General features: G+C 40.7%; 1 protein-coding gene across 1 annotated transcript in view; it reads left to right on the top strand.

Moving 5' to 3' along the window:
• Positions 1 to 1,914: 1,914 nt before the first annotated feature.
• Positions 1,915 to 25,503, top strand: part of LOC125886933 (microtubule-associated protein 1B-like) — a 118,914-nt gene continuing 95,325 nt past the window's right edge. The window contains exons 1-2 of the mRNA XM_049573311.1: positions 1,915 to 2,212; positions 19,663 to 19,764. Of these exons, the coding sequence (XP_049429268.1) occupies positions 1,945 to 2,212; positions 19,663 to 19,764 (370 nt within the window). The 5' untranslated portion in view covers positions 1,915 to 1,944. The remainder of the gene's footprint in view (positions 2,213 to 19,662; positions 19,765 to 25,503) is intronic.

Below are 25,503 nucleotides of genomic sequence, written 5' to 3'. Positions count from 1 at the left end.
TCTTTTTTATTTATCTATATCTTTTTTTAAAAAATACTTATCATTTTCTCCTCTTAAATCATTACTATTATAGTGTTTTATTTTTGTGTACTTCTTTGGGGATGTTTGTGAAATGAAAAAAAAAGAAAAGAAATATTTGAAAGAAAAAAAGGGTAGTTTTTGCCAAATCATTTCATGTATTTTCCTCTGCAAATTTGTGGATGTTCCCTTAAGACAGTGTTGTATTGTGGGTTGTGTGTAGCTGTACTTTTGCAAGGCCAGCCACAATTTCATGGTGTACTGCTGAATTAACCAGTCCTAACTTTGTCCAGTTTAACAGTTTAGTTAACAGTATAAGTTAATACATGTTTCCTGTGTTACTTGTTTTGACAGTTGAAATGAATCCTAAGGAGTGACGTTAGCTGTTAGCTGTCAGCTGTCAAGCAGAAATACAATGGTGTTACTGAGTATCATGTGAGAAGATGGAAAAGTAACCCGACATACTTCATGTGCAGTTAAAGAAAACAAGACGTTTACAGAGAATGTATCTGTATGACTAACATAATGGATAACTTTGGTTTCAGTCGGAAATACACCTGGACAACCCACACAAAGGTAAGATTAACACCTCTGGGGAGTTTATACAAACAGTATGTCAGACTATTATATACATGGGAAAAAGCTTCACGGCTGATAGGTGACATAAACTTATCAAACGGGTTTTTGTTCAACGTAAAAACAGCAGGATAATGTGCTAACATAAGCTGAGTTAACGTTAGCGTGTTAGCATCTTCTGTGACCTCACAGCTGACGTTACACCGTGATTCGGTCACATAACGCTCCGTTAGAAATCGTGTTTTGGATAAGTTAAAGCTTAATTTTTAACTCGTATTTAGAAGCTGGTTGCAATTATTAGTGTGTTTTATTTATCATATAGATGTGCACCATTTATTAGGAGTGGTTAAATGTTTTTCCGGGCCGACATTAAAGGTAATATCCAATGTTTTCACAGTGCGTCGGGCCGCTACACTCTGCTAAGCTAAATTAGCTGTGGCAGGGCAGTGACCGGAAGTGTTAGATTTCACGAAAATCACGAAAATAATTTAAGATGAAATCCCCTCCTGAATAACAGGTAAAACTAAATTAAATTAAATTAAAATTAAAATAACGTAAAATTAAATAAAAATAAAGTTTTGACTTATCCCCTCCCGTGTTTTCAAACGATTGTATATCGTACTAAGCCAAACCCAATCCATTGATTATCAGAATCAGAATCAGAAATACTTTATCGAACTCAGAGGGGAAAGTGAGACTAGTAAGAAGTAAGAAAAGAGTATAAATAGAAGTATATAAATATAAAGCAATAAAATAAAATAGAAATGAAAATGTACATTATAAAATAAAAAAAACTATACTATATATATATGTGTGTGTGTGTGTGTGTGTGTGTGTGTGTGTGTGTATACACACATCAATAGAATTAATTCACATTCTTGTTATTTTAGAATTATAAAAAAGACTAGTAGGTTGTGTTTTGTCATATTTACCGTATTATTTATGTATTTATGTAAACAATATTAAAACTAAAAATGTAGGCCTATTTATTATTGTCTATGAGTTACTATATATGTAAATACATTTAAAGTATGTTATCCTGGCATAATTTATTTTTAAGATAGAGGAAGAGGATAATAAAATTTAAAAAAAAAAAAAAAAAAAAAAAAAACTTCTTCTAGCTCAATAATAACATTTTACAGCTCTCAGTGCCACGGTCACTGAAGCACTCTTATTTTGAAAGCTCCACCGGAAATAAGTGTTTATCAATAATCCGTGCAGTTTGACACGTTATCCCCTGTCTTCACCTCCCTCCCCTCCCTCACCTCTCCGCATCCTCCTCATCTTCCGCCCCCTCCTCCCCCCTCCCACCCCACCACACTCTTCCCCTCGCTCACACCGGTAGTTGTCATGGCGATGGAGTCAGCCACGGCGTCGGCTCCAGGGGTTGTTGCCATGGAGATCCCGGTGCGAGGTGCGCTCCCGGTGGTTGAGGAAGACGAGGGCTACAGCGCTCCGCCGCCGCCGGGGTCCGAGGAGCCACTACGGTATCGCCGAGGAGGAGGGAGACGGCGGCGCGGGGTGCCGTTCAACCGGGGCTCCTACTACATGCTGATAGTGATCGGGGAGATCGGCACGGAGCACCAGCTGGACACCGCCAGAGCGCAGATAGAGCGAGGTGAGTGACGGACGAATCACCGGTCTGCATCTGTGGTTGTTATCTGTTGGGCAGCTGTGACTGCAGCTCCGGGATGGAAAGTGATTTAAACATCAACAGGAGAGAAATGTTTTGACGCAATGGACAGGATAGTATCCATAGGTAGAGGCAGCTGCTGCAGCATTGCACCATGGGACACCACGCATTTTCTCTTGCCCACTGTGAACTCTATGACTGCGAAATTGCAGACTCAAGTTGTGGATGCAGCAGAGGTGTTCTGTCTCTAACAGATCAGTAATTTAGCAGAGAGCCTGTCTCTCTGTTTTACCAAAATACTGCACTCTGTTTTATCAGTGTGGGAATCAAATACAGATTAGGCAGAGATCACTGACTGATCAGCACAGCTGAATAAGATGAGTAAAAAAAGGGACTGTTCTTTACTTATCAGAGGAGAGGTGTGGCTGGGGTGTGACTCCCTGAAGCGACAAATATGTTTCCTTGAGCCTCTTGTAGTGACTGGAGGAAAATGCATGACCCTGCCTCCACCACAAATCAATTATTAGATTTTAAAAAACGTACCCTGTGATGTCTGAAAATGAAAAGTTGAAGATGAAATCCTGGAGTTAAAAAAAAAGCCTCTCTTCTGCACTCTTGTCGTTCATGCTGGTCAGTTTATTTTTGGCCAAATGTTAAATGAGTTTGGTTATGTTTTTTCAGAGGGATGCTTTGGTTGCACACGATGTGTTCAAGGACCGTCAGAAATTTGAAGTCTAACCATAATTTCTGTTTTTGTAGCTCCTGGCTGTGATTAATGGTGTAATTTTGGCAATATTTGCCTTCTAAATCCACAGACAGATATAGGGATTCAGATGGCCAATATATCCCCCGATATAGTGGCAGAAATGGGATATAATATAAAAAGTCTATTTTCTTTTGTGTATAATTATCTTAAAATAAAAATCGTTGTGTTATTGTTACCTTAAAGGAAATGGGCACTTTAGAAAGAAAATACAGACAGTACTTACTGACCCTCATGCTGACAAGAAGTCCAGTGTAGTTTTTTAATCCACAAAACTCGTTCGGGGTATCGGAGGATAACAGCTAGCCGGAATAACAGCTACACTTGAAGTGCATGGAACCCACATTTTGAAAATGTAATAAAACTCTGCTAATGCATTTCAAAAACGTCAGAACAGCTCGTTTGTCATAATCCAAATTGACTTGAGATTGACGTAATTTACTCCACTTTTATCACTATCATTTCTCACCGTGGTCAGTTAGCTTGCACCACCACTAGTCTGGTGCGAGTTGCCATGTAAACACAGCACTCCTGCAGGCTAACTGACCACGTTGAGAAATGATGCAATAAAAGTGGAGTAAATTACATCTTTTCAAGTCAATTTTGCATGCCGCGGCTTCAGGGCACTTGGATTACGACGGAACGAACGTTTCAGAGAGAAGTTGCAGTGGTGTGAACTGGCCGTCTGAGCTTGACTCAACTAGGCTGATGGTGTTACCTGCAACTCAGCTGTTCAAATCGCCGGCAGCTGGTTTTAGAACGTAAAGCATCCGCTTGTGGTGAAGTCCGCTGGCCAAGTCAAAATGAAGGCAGATGGTGTGTTCACTTGCTGCGGCAGGTGCTCTGTCCCCCGCTGAGCCCTCTGTTTCCGTCCTCACGGTGTGCCAGTGTCAAACGGTGGGTCACTGCTGCTGCTCACTGTATGTGCTTATGTCCCCCCGACATCCACACGCATAGTCTCTTTGACTTATTAAATTGGCGCTGGTTATTTACATTATTGTGGCGTATTTATTATGAATACAGTCCATCTGATGCTGGTTTTGTTTGTTTTCCACCGTTTCATCACTACTACAAATGCAGTTGTAGCCAGTATCTCACCATCACGATCCTCATTCATATTTTAAGAAGCTACAAATTATATTCAGCCATAAAAGCTGCAAATCAGAACAGAAGTACAGAGAGCTGTTGCATAGAGATGATACACCGTTTCATCTAGTTGCATTGCTGTGAACCGGCAGGTTTTTAGAACGTTGTACAATGGCGCATTGCAAGTAAATTTAGTTGCCTGTTTCAACTCGTCACATTGCGAATCATTGGTCTGAACTGGGCTTAAGAATGAGCAGATTACATTTACATGAAACAGGACCTTGTTTATGGACACAGCCATGTTGCACTGCCATGTACAGTAGCCCAGAACAGAAAAACTGAACTCTGTACTTTATTTTAAAGGACATTTTAGCTGGTGGCAATCTGCAGTTCACCACTAGATGCCACCAAATCCCCCTGAATCTTACACGCTTCACTTTTAAAATGAATGCAAATACAGTTATTTGGAGTTGTAAATCCCTCCCCTAAGCCAAAACAAACATATGTTCCTCCCCAGAGCTTAAAAAAATTATACGGCACACCTCTTCCCTTTTGCATTACCCCCTCCTCCCCCTCATAAGTAACGAACAGTCCCTAGTAAAACATTTATTTCCACCCTGCACAATAATGAGCCTGTAAGTTGTTGCAGCAGACACCTAAAATGCAGTTTACATTTGAGCAGGGGAATGTGTGTTTGGCATGTGTGTCTCTACATGTGTGTATTCCTGCATGGCAGTGTCCTGTTCCCTCAAACCAGTAAACAAACATCTGCAGGCTGTGCTCAGCAGCGAGAACACAACAGCTTCACGGATAGACACGGATAGAAACACGTAGCTTTCTCTCTCCTGCTTCCTTTGTCACACTCAGGCATCATTACTCAGCTGAATATCTCAGCGGCTTCAAACGCTTCCTCCCCTCTTGAGGAGCTGCATCAGGCTCCAGTCATCCTGTCAGTGTGGGATGTCTGAAGTTTGGGGATGTTGAGCGGTTGTGAAGGATGTGGCTGTGTGCAGACTCAGGGGTGTGCCAGTCAGCAATTTTTCTGCTGTGCCGTTGCCCAGTCTAAGCTGCTCTCAGTCCAGATGATCAATCGCTCTTTTAGATGCCAGTCTGACGCCATAGCAACCCCATCCATCCCCTCTGACCTCCTTTTCCCAGCATCAGGGACGTTACTGCTCTGCTACTCAGTATCACACCCCCATTGTTCATTAGCATTGATTCTTTCGCCCAGGTCGGTGTTTCAAGTGTGAGTCAGTGCGAACGACCTGTCCTCGCCTCTCATTACATGTTAGCTGCAGGGTCCTTATGTAGGCCAGCAACAAGTCACCCACACTGCAGTGCTGTCGTCATAAAAGACAGAGGTTAAAGATGTTTTTGTTTGGACCAGTTTGATTTCCTTGAAATCTCAACAGTGCCGCAACTACTGACTCTTTTCTTATGAATTAATGTAACAATAATGTTTTTGTTTAGTTGTTTAGTCTCTATAATGAAATTAACTTCCTCGGATCCCAATGTGATGTCTTGACATTGCTTTTTTTCTTTAATGTAAGGTCAGCAATTATATTTAAATAATCTACCTGTTATTCTTTTAAATAATTCATTGTCATCTTGGGGGCCCTTGGCATTAAGATACGATAAGATAACATTAAATAAGAATAAGATTAAAGAGAAAAAATAAAAATAAAAATGAAAGATAATAATAGATAAATAAAAGATAAAATAAAATTGCTACATCAGATGAATAAAGTGACTAAAAATGGCAGACAAAGTGTTGAATAGAATAAAGTGACTCTGCAATATGAGATGCACCGGGCAGCAACATTTTTTATGCTTCTGGCAACTACTGTGGTATAAAGAGTGAGAAAGTCAGCATAAAGTCAGTGAGAGGTGAGGTGGGTGGGTCAACCAAACTCTGGACTTTTACCTGGGAGACCGCTGAAAGTCAAAAGTCAGTCAAGTTCAGTGTCAACTTTTTGACTCATTAGCCACGACGACTGGTAGATGAAAAATCCAGCGGCCAGTAGGTGTGTGTCATATCATCCCTTCCATTATAACACCGGTGTAATTTTTAATATATGAAAAATTCATATGTGATACTCGCTTACTGATGTACTGACATCACACTGTTACCCACGGCAATAACAAGCATGGCTGAAAGCGAAATTATTACCGACTATGTGGTGGTTCCAGAAAGAGGAGCAGCTTCAGTAGTGTGGAATAAACTGTGACGTCCTGATTGTTTTATGAACAGCCCCGGACTTCTCAGACTCTTTTAGTGACTTATCGCTCAGAGGGAACTCATTCAGCGGCTCCTCTGGCAGCAGCACAGCGTCTGTCCCTCTCCACAGGAGTCGAGGTTGGCAGTCGGTGTCGTCAAATGGTTAAACCTCTGGCAATGTAAACCTACATGACGCTCGCGGCTCAACAAAAAACTCCATATATGTGAATGTGTGATAGCTGTGGTATCATAACAGCCTGTCACAGGTTACAGCGTGATGATTAGAGGAGAAATGGCAGAGCATAAAGGTGCAGGTGGAAAAAAAACAACTCAGTCACTTAGGATTTTGCTAAAAGAAGGAAATCACCTGTTGATTTACGTATATATAGATCCCAGGGGACATTTTTTGTGTTTGGGAGCTGTTTAAATGTGTAATTTATGGTAGATTTTATTTTGTTGCACTATTGTATACAGAATCTGAATCTCACTCTGAGTTACTGTTGTTAAAGAAATGATAGATAATTTTTGTTTACTTTTTACTGAATATTTAAAGGCAAACTGTATAACTATATCACTTATTTTGTTGCAATTCTATTTTCTTAAATTGATAATAAATGTTGTTTTTTTTTTTTTTTACTAATTTGTCATAATGTCAAGAAAATCATTATCGCAAAAATACCCTGATATATTCTGATATTATTTTAGGGTCATATCGCCCACCCCTAAACTGTAGTGCTATTTATCAATCTACATTTGAGCAGTTTCATGTGGGAACTATTTTCTTTGTCCTGAACTGCAACCTCCAACAAAGATACTGGATTACTACAAGATGGCCCACCTACAATATACTCCCATTGTATGAAATGGTAGACATTTCCGGTCTCCTAAGTAGGCACTGTCCCCCGTACCCCAATCAAAAACGATGGAGAACCGCCAATCAAAGACGAGTATCCCCAACCTCACTTCCGTCAACATGTGTGTACCCTTACTGGCCGTAAGCTAAATAAATAAACGGTCCATGAATTTTTTTTTTTTTTTTTTGTCCAGCGGATGTCTTAGTTACAACATGATTGAGCTAACTGGAGTAGCTGTCCCTGTCAGCTGCAGCCACTGATGTTTCTAGACATCGTGATTTCCCAAAACTGAATAAATACCACACATAGCAACAGAAAAAACTGCTTTGCTGGCTCAATCATGTTGTAACTAAGATATCCGCTAGGAAAAATATGTTTAAATCCATTATCTTTGGTGAAACTGCACTGATTTCAGCACCAGAGAGGAGATATCTGTTGCCAGATCTCGTGATAGTGTGTTGTTGAGACAGAGACAGGTCTTGAACAAAGTAAATTTTCTCCTGATTTGTCCGTCTGAAATTTGCTATTTTGGTGTTGGAATGTTCTGAAGATACGTGGCTTGTGATAAATGGGTCCAATATTTGCTTCCTTGACTATGGGGCAAAAGAATCAGCCATAATCTGTAATCACCTTCATTTCTCCCACTGAAGTCAATGGACTCAGGAACTGCTGTTAGTCTCCTAAAGGGGCGTGGTGGTCACGAACCCCACGTGACACTGATACAGGAAACTGACTCGCAGTGGACCGTCTTGGTTTATCCACCGTCTTTGCCTCCAACCTTGTCAACCAGGAATCGTGCATCTACTCATGGACGAGATGCTCGTGGAGCTAGGTGAGCTAGTAGTAGATGCACACTTCCTTCTGCCCGGTGATACAGTTGTATTTTTAAAAAAAAAAAATGTATTTTTTTTAGCACTTTAAGCACCACAAGCTGAGTGCCATCTAGTTCCATTATATTGGAGAAAAGGCAGATATCTCTATCGTCAATGTCACATATGTTTGATTCATATATACATTTCACCATCTATTTGTTCTGTTATTTGAGGCCCAGTTTCTGCACCGTGTGTTTGTCCACTACAGTTTATTTTCTTTCAGTGTCCCTGCACCAAATACCTATTAGACTTTATTGTTCCTGAGGAGAGAGGGTGATCAAACATCACTAACATGTCCTGAGCTTGGGATTCAGTGTTCTCCCCAGAGGTGCAGGGAAGGACTTTCAGGCCTAACACCCTTTAGGTGTAGCAGATCAGAAACCTGGAGGCGGTGAAATAGAAAATTAGTGTGACTGTGGTTCTGACACTGAGCTTAATGCTCTTCCCCTCTCACCTCAGACGGCATGAAGACACCATGTTCCAACCCTGAGTTTAGATTTTATATTGGATATAACTTTGAAACAGTGTTGTGACACTTCCCCCTACATAAAGAGGGTGTAGGTGTTCTGCAGCATTAAGCAGCCATATTCCTTTGGCTGCATCTCAAAGAGGGAAGTGATGAAACATTTTACACACAGTGCAGGTAATGACTCATTCAACAACTGATGAGGTATTACGTGATAACATATTTGAATTAATACCATTATCAACATTTCACACCTCTTCCATTCTCCCACCTTTGGAGCACCAGAGGCTTGTCCCTTGTAGGTTTGGAAAATGGCTGTAAAAACTTTGTAGTCTTGTCCTTCACAGAGAACAGCTGCTGTGGTGAATTATGAGGGGGACAGCAGAGTCCACTCTGCCACTAGGCTCCAAACAATCATGTCTTTGTCATATCTTCCTGAAAGAGGAAACTATAAACATTTTACAGCCACTTTTTAAGACCACAGATACTAAAAAGAGGTGGATTGTTTTAATGTAGGGATGAACTGAATCTGAGTCGATATTGATACTGATGTTTTTGTTGTTTTTATTATGTTTTATTCCCCATTTTGTGAAGGGAAAACAGGAATCTCCTTATAAAAATTAACTAATCTGATTTAGGTTCTTCATTGCTTCATCTTTGAATGAGCACAAATTCAATTATATAAATTAAGGCCCCAATCACACAGAAAGCATTTTGCAGGTTGTGCTACGTTTATTTATTTATTTATTTTTAAATTGAATGCTGCAAGAAAAAAAACAAATCAGCAACCATGTCATCACTGCCTTATCCTAACCTTTATATGTAATCAATCCACCATGAATATATCTCTGTAAATGTACAGTTAGTGGAAACGAATTTCCCTCTGGGACGAATAAAGTAAGTCTAAGTCTATTAATTTTATTTGTTTCACGGTAATAAGTATCTAGTTCCTAAAATGTTGAGGCAGAGGGTACTTGCTGTAGCTCTGGTTGAGGGTGAGAGGTTGTCAGCAGATAAACAGAGATCTGTGTGGGTACATGAGACCCTAACAAAGAGGGTGGATCATGGGGAGTACAACCAGTTGGTCTAGGAGCTTCACCTCCATGATGGCTGTTTCCAGGCATATTTTAGGATGATTCAGGGGCAGTTTGACAACCTGCTGTCTATCATAGGGCCGTATAGCTCTGGGTATCCAGCAACTGCTACCACCAGTTTCTCCTCCATGGTTTGCAAGCTGTAAACTTGTTGTCGTGACCACCACAGCAGGCCCGCCTCTCAAATCATCTCATTAGAAAATGGGAAAAAAGCTGAGATGACATGGGTCGCCTTTCCACTCTGAGCTGAAGTTTTTTCAACTTGAGGAGTTCAGAGAGCTGTGGCAAAAACTACCAGGCGCCTAGAGTGCAGAAATGCGAGGCGGGTTGCAACACAAAAACCGCAAGCAAAACGCTTAATTCTCTTTAAAAACAATTTCAAAAAGCTGCCTCCAGCTGCTTAAACACTTTCTGTGTGATCAGGGCCTTCTGAATCAACCTTACATATAAACTGTCAGATGAAAAACATCTTTTAAAAAGAACTGCATCAAAAGTCTTTTACTATATCGTAATTCCCTAAAAACTATTTCATATTGCTGTGGAAACATCAACAAATTTCTCCTTCACACAATTGTATTTATTAGAGTTATTCACCTAAAAACTGCATTTTACAAGATTAAACTGAACACATCACAAGAGCATTTCACTTTACCTACTAAGCCTTGTACTCATTTTTACCGAATCATGTAACTCAATGGAAACTCTGTCAGCAGTTAGTTGTGGGCACTGGCTGCTAACAGCTAATGTTAGCTAGCTGTCCTCCTGCCGATTTTAACACGGATTTGTTGTTCACAATGTAGCATTGTCAGGAAACCAACAGGGTATGTTCCCTGATGCGTCGATAGTGAGTTTACTGCGTCCTTTTGTACCAACGGCGTCCTGGGGAAAATCTCTGTTCATCCCAAACATGTTTTCTATTGTCTCCAGGACAACGGGATGTCGTTAGTCTTGAGCCCTGCTTTTTAGCCTGCACAAAGTTGATGTGACACATCAGCAAAACTTGAGCAACTGCCGTTGGCGAATATCATCTTACTTGCTGATATCAAGGCGTATCGTCAGATACTGATGTTGCATACTTTAATGCTCAGGATGATTTGAGTCACACAGCTTTACTGGTCATACTTTGGTTCAGGTCTTATTCAGATTAAGTGAATTAATCTTTATTTTATTTTATTTTATGTTTATTTGTATAGGGACTGTATGTAGCATACGAAAATGCCACACACCACAGCATTTATAGCCAAAGCTCATTTGCAATGCTCGTCCCTAGCTCAGCCTTAAGACATAAAAAGGCCCAGATCAGACAGAGTGCTTTTTGCGGGTTGCAAAACACGAGGCTCACTGCACTGCCTTTTTTGTTCTAATCTACAAATTAATAAAAGAGTGACTCCCTTTGTCTTTTTTTTAATTACTGCAAACATCTCATCACAGAAGGCCTGCCTCTCAATTCATCTGATTGGTTGATGAGAAAAAGCACAATTGATATCAGGCGCTTTTCTGCTTTGAGTTTTTTCAACTCAAGTTGTTCAGGGCGCTTCTGCAGAAATACGACATGCTCAGCAGCAAAAGCTACACTCTCATTAAAAAAGGCTGCTAAAAAGCAGTCTGTCTGATCTGGGCTTTATGGAGTCTGTATGTTGCCATAGGGAAACCAAATAATTCTGAATATTTCAGTGCGTCAGTGCAGGCATTATTCATTTTATGTTCATTCATTTTCCATAACCGCTTATCCTGTTAGGGGTAGTGGGGGGCTAAAATTGGACGTGAGGTGGGGTACACCCTGGACAGGTCGCCAGACTATCACAGGACTGGCACATAGAGACAGACAACCATTCAAAATGTCAGTTGTCTAAGTAGGTTTCTGAGTGCAGCATCCTCTTTGCTTCCTTCTGGTAATGGGCTCATTACTGCCCCCCTGAAACTGGAGAGCAGAAAACACTCACTGCAGCTGTGGTCAGTGAGAACTGCAGTTACAGTGGGTGTTTTTCCTCCTGTTGGTCATAAAGTGCAGCAGTGAACCTGTTTAATTCTATAAAACAACCACAAAGCTGAGGAAGATTTCTGCTTCATCAAGCAGTATGTTTTAGTTTTACAAGTAAGAAGGTTTCAAGGATGAGACCTAAGTTGTTGATTTGGCAAATGGACATCTGGTAATATTCCTCATCCCATAAGTAGCATACAGATGCTTCCCTAAGCTTTTCAGTGGGAGCATTCGTGACTCTCTCCCGTGCAGTGGAGGGTCCCAAGTTGGGCTGTCATCATGCATATTGATGTGCAGGTCTGGATAACTCTGTGACTTTGAGCAGATACTGACAACTAAAAGGACAAAATAGAACCAGTATAAAAGCGGTTTAACCAGCGTGGAAGAGAGTTTAAAGGGACAGTTTGTCCTAAAATCAAAAATGCATATTTTTCTTCTTACCTGTAGTGCTATTCATCACTCTAGATTGTTTTGATGTGAGTTGCAGAGTGTTGGAGATATCAGCCATATAGATGTCTGCCTTCTCTCTGATATAATGGAACTAAATGGCACTCTTGTGGTACTCAAAGCCCCAAAAAATACATCTGAAAAACTCAACAGCAGTGTCTCTTAACAGAAATCATGACCCAGTTACTCAAGATAATCCACAGAGCAGTTACATGTAGGAACTATTTTCTGTCTACTGAACCACACCTGCCAACTGTATAACTGAGCAGAAGTAAGTGTGCATCTACTCATGGATGGGTAGCCTGTGCTTGTTACCTTAATGGTGTGCTCCCAGGCTGAGCTGTAATGTTAGCTTGTAACGTTAGCGAGCTCAGTGGTGCTAGGTGAGCTAGCAGTAGATGTACGCTTCCTTCTGCAAGATGATACATAAAACAGCTCACAACAGTGTCTGTGGATTATCTGAGTAACCGGGTCATGATTTCTGGAAATAGACTCTACTGTAGTGTGCCATATCATCTCGTTCACAATAATACTGGTATAGTTTTAAAAATGTTATGAAAAATTCATATCTTGATACTTGTGATATTTCGACTTGCTGACATATTGATGTCATACCGGTAACCACGGCAACAACAAGCGTGGCTGAAAGTGAAATTATTACTGACTCAGCAGTGGTTCCAGAAAGAGGAGCAGCTTCAGTAGTGTGGAATAAACTCTGGCGTCCTGAATGTTTTATGAACAGTCCCGGACTTCTCAGACTCTTTTAGTGACTTACCGCTCAGAGAGAACTCATTCAGAGCGTCTCTCTCTCTCTCACCGTGTGCACACAGGAGTCGGTGTCGTCAAGTGATTTTGTCATAAACCTTTGGTAATGTAAACCTACGTGACGCTCGCAGCTCAACAAAAAACTCCATATATGTGAATGTGTGATAGCTGTGGTATCATAACAGCCTGTCACAGGTTACAGTGTGATGATTAGAGGAGAAATGGCAGAGCATAAAGGTCCAGGTGGAAAAAAACAACTCAGTCATTTAGGATTTTGCTAAAAGAAGGAAATCACCTGTTGATTTATATATATAGATCCCAGGGGACATTTTTTTGTTGCACTACAGAATCTGAATCTCACTCTGAGTTACTGTTGTTGTTCACAAACTAAAGAAATGGGAGATCATTTTGTTTAGTTTTTATCAAATAATTGAAGCAAACTGCAAAACTATATCACTTATTTTGTTGCATTTCTGTGTTCTTAAATTGATTCTTTTTTTTGTTGTTTTTGTACAAATTTGTCATATCGTCAAAAATACCCTGAAATATTGTGATATTATTTTAGGGCCATATCGCCAAACCCTACATTGCTGTTGAGTTTATCAAATGTATTTTATTTTATTTTAGTTTTTGGGACTTTGAGCACCACAAGCTGAGTGCCTAGTTCCTTTATATTGGAGAGAAGGCAGACATCTCTACAGCCAACACACATATCTCCAACATTCAGCAACTCACACCAAAACTATCTAGATTCATTAATAGCACCGCAAGTAAGAGGAAAAAAAGGTATTTTTAATTTTGGGGTAAACTGTCCCTTTAACTGGCTTATTCCAATTGGTATAGTGCTATCATTTATTATTACCTCCGCCAAGGAGGTTATGCTTTCGCTGGCATTGGTCTGTTTGTCTGCAAAATAACTCAAAAAGTTACAAACGGATTTTGATGAAATTTTCAGGAAAGGTGGATAATGGGACAAGGAACAGATGATAAAACTTTGGTGGTGATCGGTTGAAGCAAAGTGGATAAAATAATAAAAAGTCTATCATCTGACAGCCTCAGCAGCAATTCCAATTTCTAAAGACGGTGAAAATAGCGCCATCTGGTGGCCGGAAAGCACGTCTCGTTCTACTTGCTAAATATTGTTGTAATTCTAAAGTTGAAATTAATGTTCTGTGTTGGAAAAAAAGAAAGTGAAAAATACAAAAAAACATTATATTCTATGTTGGTACAAAATAAAAACAAAATAAATACACCACAGTGTCTCCATGGTGAAGGCATAAATAACCTAATAATGATAGTGATGCAAATAACCTAATTGTGATGCAGGCTGCAAAATCTGATGCAGAGGGGGAGGGAATATCACCTACTTGGCGGAGGTCTGCACTCTCTGAGTGCTTTTCTAGTTTGTTCTAGCAATAGATTTGATTATTTAATAATTTAATCATTAAGTGTTTTAAATGTCAGAAAATACAGGAAATGTCCATCACATTTTCTCAAGACCTTGATTGTTTGGTTCATGGGACCAAAAGTCGTGGGGTCTCATTTATAAACATTGCTTTTGCATAAAACGAGGCCTGAAAGAGTACGCCACTTCCCACGCAAAAGTTGTGATCTATAAAAGCAGACTTGATAGGAGAAACTTTGACCCATGCTTACAAACATTCTGGAGACAGGAAATTGGCAACACAATTTCATACCCATTGACATGTTAATGTGCATTAACACAATGCTGGCTCCTTTATTGATAAGTAAAACTTTCCATGCATGTATTCACAGCCATTGACGGCTCTCCTCTTGTCTTTAAACAGGCAGTCATGTCTGAGCCCAGTTTAAATGTCTGACGCTGATGTCATCGTCAAAGAGGAGCAGATTCAGACCTACAATATAAGGACCTCATTTGTTCCCATCCTCTCTCCTCACTTCTGTGAACGCTAACAATCTTTTTATTGTGAGGGCTGCGATGAAAGGGCGTCGACATCAGAGCAGGAGGTTGTAATTTTTATGCGTCTAGTAGTGCAAAGAAAGATGTTTGCCAGTGAATTGAACAGTGACACAGCATTTCTTGGAACAGACTGCAGTCTGCAGCGAGGGAACATTTTCTCCTCAGTTAAGGGCAAAACAAGGTCTTCAAAGTCTTTTTTTGTGAAAGAAGATTTTTTTTAAGCATAGGGGTATGGATTTGAAAAATTAGAATAATCTAATTTCTTGCTCTCGCCGAAGGAATCCACAAGTGGATAAGATGAGAGAGATGTGTGTGTATTGGTTTCAGTCAGGCTGGATGAGATCTGACACAAGTTCTCTCTGAAGTTTGACTCACTGCGGCTCAGAAGGATCTGATAAAGCTGCTGCTGCTGTGTGTGTGTGTGTGTGTGTGTGTGTGTGTGTGTGTGTGTGTGTGTGTGTGTGTGTGTGTGTGTGAGAGAGAGAGAGAAAGAGAGCGAGAGAGAGATAGAGTGTGGGTGTGTTAGTTGCTGATCAGTTCTTTACTGAGTCATTCAAACTGATCCAGTGGACTCTAATTAGTTTCAGTGCTTATGTTTATGTAAAGACTTTTACTTTAACTAGATATTATAAATCCTTAAGATATGAAATGTGTTACGATGATGATGATGATAATGCATTTTATTTATAGGTGCCTTTCAAAGCATTCAAGGACACCTTACAGGCACAGTTAAAAAAAAGCAGGAATGTATCCATAGATCATAAAATTAAACAATAAAAGTCTATAAGATGACTACACAAAAACCATAATTAATTATAAATATTAGGTATAAAATTATCATCATAAAGTCATCATCAGTGCAGGTCACCATATGTATGTCTCCTTTAAATCAGACCAAATATGACAGTGTGAAAAGGTGTGCGTTCAGACTGATAAGACTGATTATTAAATTAAAAAAAAAACCTAATAATAATGTAGTAACTTTAATTAACTATTTAATCAATACCTCATAATATTACATTATCAGTTAAAACTGGTCTATTTTACAATAACACATCAAGTCTGATCATTAATTAATGTTAGTGTATACTGGACCTGCATTTACCAGGTGGATGCAAGTATGACTCCAAACAAGAGCTCTGAATCTGCTGGATGTATGAATAAACAATTTTTTTTTCAGCCTGTTTCCATCGCCCCCAAGTGGCCAAAAAAAAAAAAAAAATCAGTTACAGCAGGTCTGAAAAGAGTTGACAGATTTTCAGATTTATTTAGGAGGTGTGACAATGTGGCAACAGCTGTTGTTGTTTTCACCTTGTGAGAGTGTGTGTGTGTGTGTGTGTGTGTGTGTGTGTGTGGGGGGGTGTGTGCGATCATGGCAAAACTGTGGTCCTGGTGACAAGTGTTGGAGAGAAGTTACCTATATATAGTTCAATTACTAGTTTAACTACAATTTGTTGTAGTTAGTTGGCAGTTTAGGTTCGAACCTGGGGTGTGGGAGCCCTTCTGTGCGGAGTTTGCATGTTCTCACCGTGTCAGTGTGGGTTTTCTGCAGGTACTCCGGCTTCCTCCCACAGTCCAAAGACATGCAGGTTAATTGGTGACTCTAAATTGTCTGTAGGTGTGAATGTGAGTGTCAGTGGTTGTCTGTCTCTATGTGTCAGCCCTGTGATAGTCTGGTGACCTGTCCAGGGTGTACCCCGCCTCTCGCCCAATGTCAGCTGGGATATGGATTTCCTTCCATACAATATTGCACAGTGCCATGGTGTTCATTTAATGACAATCGCCTGTTATTTGTCTAAAATCACCCCTGATATCCATCCAAGATCTGTGATCAGTACTATAAATTTCCCAAGAAGTCTAACATTTTCCTGATTCTGCCCCAACAATTGCTTTCTATCACCTTTTTAGAAACACATCCTTGGACTGCCTCAGTGAGGACTGGCCTGTCTTAGTCCCTAAATCAAACACACCTACACTTCAGTCACTGGCAGCTCAGTTATACCTCAGGACTCAGATTTTGATCATTTCCCAGGATGTAGTTTGGGTGTAATTGAACTCCGTTTTGAAACTAGTTTCACATCAACAAGCTAAAATATGAGAGTAGTTAAAACATAGTTGAACTCCTTTTCATTGTGAAGTAGGCAGTAGTTGGGTGTAGCGATAGCGTAGCTACAGTGCAGGATGCAGTCATGAAACTTCACAGGTCTGCAGCTGATGTCAAAAACAAAGCAAGAGTTAAAAAATTGGTGTGGCTCAAGTCGGGGGGTGCAGAGGTAGAAGGCTAGGAAGTAGGGAAGGGCCCTTATTACAATTTCTTTTCATTTAAATTTCATTGTCGTTGGTTGTTGCAAAATTTGTTTTATGTCTTTGATGAATGGAGTGTTCTGCCTTTATAAAACGCTTTAATGGTGTAAAGCCTCCTACAGACTGTGAGATTTTAGCAAACTAATGAGTTTAGTGCAGCTACACTGTGCGACATGGATCTAACAAACTTGGGTACGACATCAAGTCCAGTGTATGCAGACTGTACGAAGACAGCGCCGAATTGCAGGCTACGACATATGATGCAATATCTTCCCAAACTGAGTGCTCAAGGATGCTGCACAGGTTTTTACTTCTACAGCTGTGAAGCACAACGTAGAGGGTCAGATTATTAAATGGCCTACTGCAGTGTGTATGTGTGTGTTTGCTAGCTGTTTGTGGCTGCAACTCCACCACTATTTCCTTCCTTCTTGCGTCCTTATTTACGCAATCATGGTAGGAGCTGGAGGACACATTATACAGACAAGGCTTCTGCTGCCACAATTGACCTATGGCTAAGCCTGGCCCCCCTCCACTCACTCGGACAAACTATCAACATTCAGTGACTAGCGCTATGGCAGGTGTCACAGTACACGGCATTTCGCTGGAGGCAGTTGATGATTTTTGGGGACAACGATCAGATGTCATTGAGAAGTAACCAAAAGGGCCTACACTAAGCATTGGAGGGATATATTCATCATTTTATTGTTGAAGGTCGATGAAAAGCTTAAATTACAAGCCAAAATTTACAGGTCACAGTGTACGTTTGTGAACCGCATCTCGTTGCTGTCGCCATCAAAGACAACAAGTTAAAGTGCCACTGAAGTTAAGGTTTTTGGCTCAGAATATGAGAAAAGGATAACGGCCTTTTTACCATCTTTACCAAGAGTGTCTCTCCGTTAGTTTGGTGCTACAGTATTTACACTGAATCATTCAGCATAACGTTTGCCAACCTTTGTTATCTCTGCCATTACAGATAAGTTAATGAAGCTAAGCTCCAGAATTTAACGTTAGCTTAACAAGAGCCCTTTGGACAACAGCTAACAATGATGTACGATCACCAAAGTACAAAACTAGAACAAAATAGGCTAATGAACTCCCAGCAAACAAGGTGACATGATGAACAACGCAGCTAGGAGCTAACATCAGGCTAACTTTAGCTAACGTTAGCTAGAGATGTTAAAGATAACTTTATATTTCTTTCCACCAAAATGACAATATGTTGCCTCAAACACAATGTTGACTTACCTTAAAACAGATGTAGACATCATTGTTAATCTTATTCACGTTGAGTTGATGTTGTGGTCTAACGTTACCACACAACTTTATCCAAAGCAGACACTTTTCTCGGTTGAGATGTGGTTTAAAGTGTAAAAAATACACCTCGTCGCCCATGTGTCGGAGTTGCACCCATGCACACCATTTGACCATTTTTAAACTTCAAATCCCTGAAACAGCTCATAAAACCAAACAAAACTGACTTTCTGTAATGCATTTCAGTGAACGTCCAGGCAGAAAATGTCCGAGTGTATGGGAATGGCTATACACACTGTGATTGGCTCATCACATTTGAGGGCGGGGCTTAGCCATAGGTCAATTCGACAAGGTTTTCCTCTTTGCTGGAATCCCACACATTTCTCTTAGCATGTTTTGTCTCCATGGTGAGCTGCTATCCTTCTGTTTGTTTGGGTTTAGCACCATTTCATGCTGCATATATTGGTTGATTAGTAGACGTATGTAGGTCGTAGAAACAGTCACACAGAGAGATGGTCATCCCAAATTTCTGACACTGTGGGAATTTTATCCCAGGCTGTCTTTGATCACAAGACCGTGACAACAACCATCCTTGAATCTCTCTCACTGTGTGACTTAGCACCACCGTTTTAGAGCCATGACCAAATATCACCACATTTCTTTTACGTTGGTCATCTCTCTAACGCACAAGGTGCCACCTGCTCATCAGATAATCATTCACACACACTCACACATCAATGGCACATCCATCGGGAGCAATCTGGGCTTCAGTGTCTTGCCTAAGGACACTTTGACATGCAGACTCCAAGGGCCAGGGATTGAACTGCCAACCTTCCAATTGTTAGATGACCACTCAACCACATGAGCCACAGCCCCCTAAAATCTCAACTGTTTGTTCATTGTATGTGAACAGTGACTAAGCAAAATGTAGTTTTCATCAAATAAGAAAAGTTGAAGGATACAGTAACTTTATGTGTGTGTGTGAAAAATGTTTATTATACGAATATGCTCACAGTAAAGTTATAGTATCAGACTGGGCCTGTGGTTGTACAGAGTAGCGAGTAGTGATACAGTGTGATATCAGTGTTAGGTTAGTAATACTGATGTGAGAGATGCATGCTCTCAGTCTCAGGAGATTTTAAACGCTACAGCGCTCTCTGCTCACTGACCTTCCCTGCAGCTTAAACAGAGTTAGAAACCAAGTTGAGGGGAGAAGGTGGGAGGGAGGCGAGAATCTGCAGCCACATCTGGTAAAAAGGTTACATATGTTTGTTTGTGCCTCAGGTTCATCAGATACAAGTTTAAAAGTTTCTGCCTCAGTTTCACGGATCTCTGTTCTTCTCTGCTTCACGTTGTCCTCATGCCATCTTTCTCTTTCCTCCTTCCTGGCAGGAATTCGATCCTGGGACGTCGACCTCAAGTGCTGCGACCTTGATCAGCAGCTGCAGCTGTTTATAACTCGTCACTCCGCCCACTTCTCCTCCGAGGTCAGAGGTCAGTGTGATGTGATGCTCTTTGAGCCAATGGACCAGTGATGAGTATAATTAGGGTCGAATATATATGAGAAACAATTAACCATGGAGTCTTTATGGAGCTGATTCAGATGAAACAACTACTAAGAAAGATCGATTCAACAAGAATTTATCTAAATATACACCTGTCTTATTTGCTGAATTAAAAACAAGCAGCACATTTGACCTGAGATGTTGTGGATAAATGTAAACATGCTTCTCCTGATACAAGACGGGATGAACTCCAAATTATCAGCGACTGACAAAGCTGGTGTCACTTTACAGATCGTATTCTTTGGTACACATCCTTTTACACTCGCTGGGTAGACCATGAGTTTTCTGATAATATGTCACATCATTTAATGATTTAGAATTTTCCCATCATGCTCCTGGTGCAAAATATTATGCCAAACTCCCTTTAAGAAATATGATATACCAATGATTCCTTACTTGTCTGCAAAAACACATAACTTTAGAAACACAGGATAAAAGGTGCCATATGTTGACAGTATTCTTGTCAGTTGGCCCTTCGCTAAGTCCCACCCCCCAATGCAGACTGGCCTATCATAACGTACAATTGGGCTGGCTCAGACCAGGGTCAGATTTCCTTCATTTTCAGGCTGTTGTTGTGGATTTGGAGCTAAATGTTGTGCCTGGGGCACGTCGTGTATTAATGATACTCGTTACCTGGAGAGGTTGGAAAAAGACACACGTTTCTTCCCTGTTCCAAAACCAAAATCAAACACTGAAAAGTGTAGGGTTAGCTAGCTAGCTACTGAAGATATAGCCTACTGAATGTATACACATGCTGCTTTTGCTTTTTAATGATTATAACAGTGAAACAAAGACCGACCCTGCTGTACAGGAAGCAGAGGAACTTAGCTGATATTCAACCAGCTGTGTGTCATCACAGTATGTGCAAAAGAACAGTGCTTGTTCCCCAACAGTCTGGCCAAACACGGCTCATCTGCACACACTGTGATGCCACACAGCTGGTTCAATATCAGCAAAGTTTCCCTTTATATTCATTGTCTTGTGTGGCGATCAGCAGTGATGTGGTGGTTCACTTTTACACTGTGATCTGTAGCCTATAGTTCGGCTTTAGCTTCTAACTGTCTTTGTCTTTTTAACCTGTTGGTGCTGCTGAGTCAGTTTGACATCCTGGATATATCCTTCAAACAGACTGTAGACCCCTCTGTCTGCTTCTCTCTGGAATCACTGTTTCATTTGTCCAAAAATATGATAATATTTCTTCAGGGAGTGCAGTTAGTTACAGTGTGGGCTCCATGCTTACTCCGACAGCTTGTCGGACCATCACAAAGGGGCGGGGCTCAGCAAAAGGTCAATGCGGCAAGATTCTTGCACAGCTTTGAGTGAACGGAAGCTTTTTGCATTAGTTTTGATAATTTACTGGTGCCAGTAAGCTGTGTTTTTTCCACTATTTCTATTGATGGAATATTTACAAAAGAATTAAAATGAGTCAATTTACGACCAGACACGTCAGAATTATTTATAGTATATTCCAGATATATTAGTATATGTGACAAGTACACTGCTGGGATTTTGAATTGCACTAAAAGACACAAATATAGATCAAAACAAATTAAGAGAGTAAACTAAGTTATTTAGATTAAAACATCACACTAGCCTATTTTTTTATAGTGGAATGATTGACAGTAGTGAGTTGCATTTAGTCGACATTTAATCCATCTGCATTGCATCAAAGCTGAACTGTGTGTGTAATCACCATGGTGACTGTTCAGAGAACTGTGGACCTGCAGCCTGAGAGTGTGTGTGTGCGTGTGTGTGTGTGTGTGTGTGTGTGTGTATGTGTATGTGTGTGTGCACCTTCCTCTTGTGTCTATGTGCTGATTTAGGGCTCAGAGCCCAGGTTGAAAGTACAATAGATGCTGAATAGGGAGTTATTTCAATCATCTTCCAGGTACGGGCCTGATGGGCTCACACACACACACACACACATACACATACACTTACATACACAAATACACACAAATACCAGGAAACTGACAACCACAGGAGAGATTATTACTGCGCTGGTGGCAAGTGCTAAGTAGCAGCAGGAGTCAGCAGAAAATGACACAGCATTTTTCAACACAATGGTTAAACAGAACAAATACGTTCAGAGGAAACAGAGGAATTCCTGTGAAACAATAAACATTATTAGTGTCCTCCGTCCATCTGTCATCCAGTCTGTCCGCCTGGGTTACTTCACCACACAGAAACACTGTGAACCAAAGTGAGTCACCTTCATTCGTGCTTACAACTGTTGTTTACTGATACAACTGCTGATATTTCACTGATTTATTCCCTCAGGTCAGCTCCGTCTGCAGCATGTGTGAACAACATTTGATCTTTGAACACAGGATGATGGGAACATACAAATCCTTTTTATTTTCTTACATTTTTTCTAACCTCACGGGACAATAGCATGTTTGACAGAAAACCATTTTGACGTTAAATGGATCTCGGTTAGCTGCATTCATATTGCTTTGAGAGAAGCTGTATTGATTTCTAAATGGTATATTAGATTTCTAAGGCACTGTGCTGTAATGTAAAATAGCATGGTGGCATAGTGGTGAGACAGGACGCCCTGTAAGTGTCGTTGTTCCAGTGTCCGATGACTTTAAACGTCCTCCCTGCAGACATGATGCTAAATCCCTGCAAGTCTGCCTGATGCTGGTGTTTGTGTTTCCTTTGGAGATAAACAAACAATATTTCATGAAAACTAACATGTATGGAGTCTTCTCGCTACCATTTATAGTTATTTAGTTATACCGCATTTTTTGCTTTAAATATTTACTGATGCAGTCAGTGACATCTGTGTGGTTGGATTTTCTGTTGAGGGTAGGTAGTAGTCAGTATGTAGGTGACAAGCTTTGTCTAGTCAGTGATAATGGTGTTTGTTGATGCAAACTACACAGTGACCTACCAGTGTCTGTTAAATTGGGTTTAGGGGTGGCTTTGTCCAACCATTTCTGTAACTTTCCAAAGCCGATTATAAGACATTCACACCCACTTCACCGCATACCCCACAGGTCGTGGATACAAGCAGCTGAAATGAGTTTCCTCAGAAGGGTGGCAGGATTACACCTGAATGCCTGAATGACATTCATCACTTCTCTATATTATCAATCTCCCTTGACTTGTTTGTGATTGTATGGGCCATGTGGCCATGTGGTCGTGATGGTGTAAACTTGGTGATGGATCCGGCGTACCTGCCATCTACGATAATTGTCCAGTGGTGTGCAGACTCCATTTACTCGACACACCGCAGGCGTACGCTGGCGTGGTAATGGTTAGGACCCTTTGTAACTGCAGAGAGAGTGTTCGTATTTTGAGACATGGGCATTTGAGTACAGGATAGCCAGCTGTTGGACAAATGGGCTTTTGCTCCAGTGGGATATTTTTTGTACTATTGGGGTTTAAAATAATTGGCCATTGGAATGATGGCATGGCATCACTGTTACCCAAGTAGTCAGCAAACTGACCTAGCAACGTGAGTTACGGTAAAACTTCAGTAAAATGCCTAGTCCCAATTTAATGCCTATTCCCTTTTACTAGCCCAGTTTGGCTACACATTTTGACAAATGAAAGGCTGGCTCAGTTTGACAGCTGGTCTGGTTACCAAGCAGTTCATTTTCATAGAAGTTCTTTGAATGATTAAAACCAAGTTGTTGGCGGGAACTGCCCATTGGTCCGACATCACATTGTTCCGACATCACATTGTTCCGACCATATTAAACCCATTGTTCCGAAGTCCCGTTGTTCTGAAACCATCATGATGCCCTGTGGTTAAGGTCTGGTTAGGTTTAGGCACAAAAACCACTTGGTTAGGGTCAAGAAAAGATCATGGTGTGGGTTAAAATGAAAAAGAAAGCGACAAACACATAAGCCGTGAGCCTGCTCCGCCTCAAGCCGGTTGCGGCGCACCATATGCCCGCCGTGAGCTGTTAAGCACCGCGGACAGTCGGACTAATGGGCTGTCGAACCAATGACATGGACCCCAGAGAAAGCGCATTTTGACACTGAGGACTAGAGGACTAGAGCACCCGGCATACCGACACAGAACCATTTTTATCCTGCTAAAACAATATTCATAACTTTCATGAAAGACCCTTTAGATTCTTTTGATTGGTTGACCCTATGGACTAATGAATATGAATAACTTACCAGGTAATCAAAGAACACATATTCTTTGTAGACTTTATGACAGCTTCAGAGGTAGAGAGTTATCATTCTTTCGTTTCTTTCGTCATGGCTGTAAATCTGAATGAATTCCGGTCTTCTCTGGTGCTCATGGTTCCAGTAACATGAACTGGCAGACTGAATTGTGGAGAATGTGTATGCGTGTATGTGTTTGTCACTTTCTTTTTCATTTTAACCCACACCATGATCTTTTCCTGACCCTAACCAAGTGGTTTTTGTGCCTAAACCTAACCAGACCTTAACCACAGGGCATCATGATGATTTCAGAACAACGGGACTTCGGAACAATGAGTTTAATATGGTCGGAACAATGGGATGTCGGACCAGTGGGCAGTTCCCCTTTCTCTGATGCCTTGTCTGTCGGAGCTAGATTAAATGACTGATTCATAATTGATATGCTATTCAAAGCCAAGTAATGTTTATACTGGTTCAAATAAAGAATTTAATCATCTTTGCTGTGCAACAGTTTTGTGTGAAAGGAATCAAAGGCCTGTCCCATATAGACACCTGTCTTAAATATAGACCCGTTGAGTTCAGTGATTTAAGCAAATAATAACCTGGGCTACTAATAGAAGTTTTACAGCATACAGTGGTTTCTATCTAAAGTTTGCTAAAATGATCTAATATTTTCTGACAGAAGCTCCTGATCATGCCAGATCAAGTAAAGCAGCGGTGGTAAAACCTCTGAATGCAATATATTGAGCAAGGATGCCTTCAAATGCTCAAGAATTCAACTTTTTATTCATAAGAAAAAAAAGTTATTTCCTCCTTAAAATTGCATTATAACATAGTGTCACTTTTAATAACCAATGTGATGGGGCACTGTATAAAATACTTCCTCAAAATAGATGTAAGGTATTATGAAAATGTCATGTGTCAGTAACGCGCTGTACTGGAGCACCATACATGAGTATTCAGCATACATACTCACAGTACATGGTGTTGAAAACCAACAGTTTGCTTTCCCAAACTGATAAGGGGAGATTATTGAAAATGCCTCTTCCCCTTTTTGAAGCTGTCAGGTGGCTGAGGCCGGAGGGCCAAGGATGCAGTATTGATTACACCCCCCACCCCACCCCCCTTTTTTCAAGTACAGCACACAAGGCAGATCAATAGCACTTCAATGGAGAGCAATCTGATGGCTGCAGTGCAGAAATAGATAAGGGGATCACATTGCTTTGGGTTAGCGGAAAAATTTCCATTGGGGGAAAAATGGCAGCAACAGTCCTCCCTCACCACTCGGCTGAGTTTGGACAAGAGGTGATAAGGTGAGGGAGGGCTGATCGGTCCACTGATAAAGTCTGGAAAGGTCTGAGTGAATAGTATATCGATTGCACTCTACTTTCTCCCTCAACTAGCTGAGGTGCTCTTTGGCAAACAATTAAAGTCTTAGTCCTAGGATGATACAGGACTCCTGTTGTATGAGCATGAGTCAGGGTGTTGATCGAAATTGTTTTGTGGTAACATTTGGTGCCCTCGGCGAGTTTTCCCCTGA

This window comes from Epinephelus fuscoguttatus, linkage group LG4 (assembly GCF_011397635.1).
Source record: "Epinephelus fuscoguttatus linkage group LG4, E.fuscoguttatus.final_Chr_v1".
Classification (NCBI taxonomy): domain Eukaryota; kingdom Metazoa; phylum Chordata; class Actinopteri; order Perciformes; family Serranidae; genus Epinephelus; species Epinephelus fuscoguttatus.
This window is presented reverse-complemented; position numbering and strand designations above follow the sequence as displayed.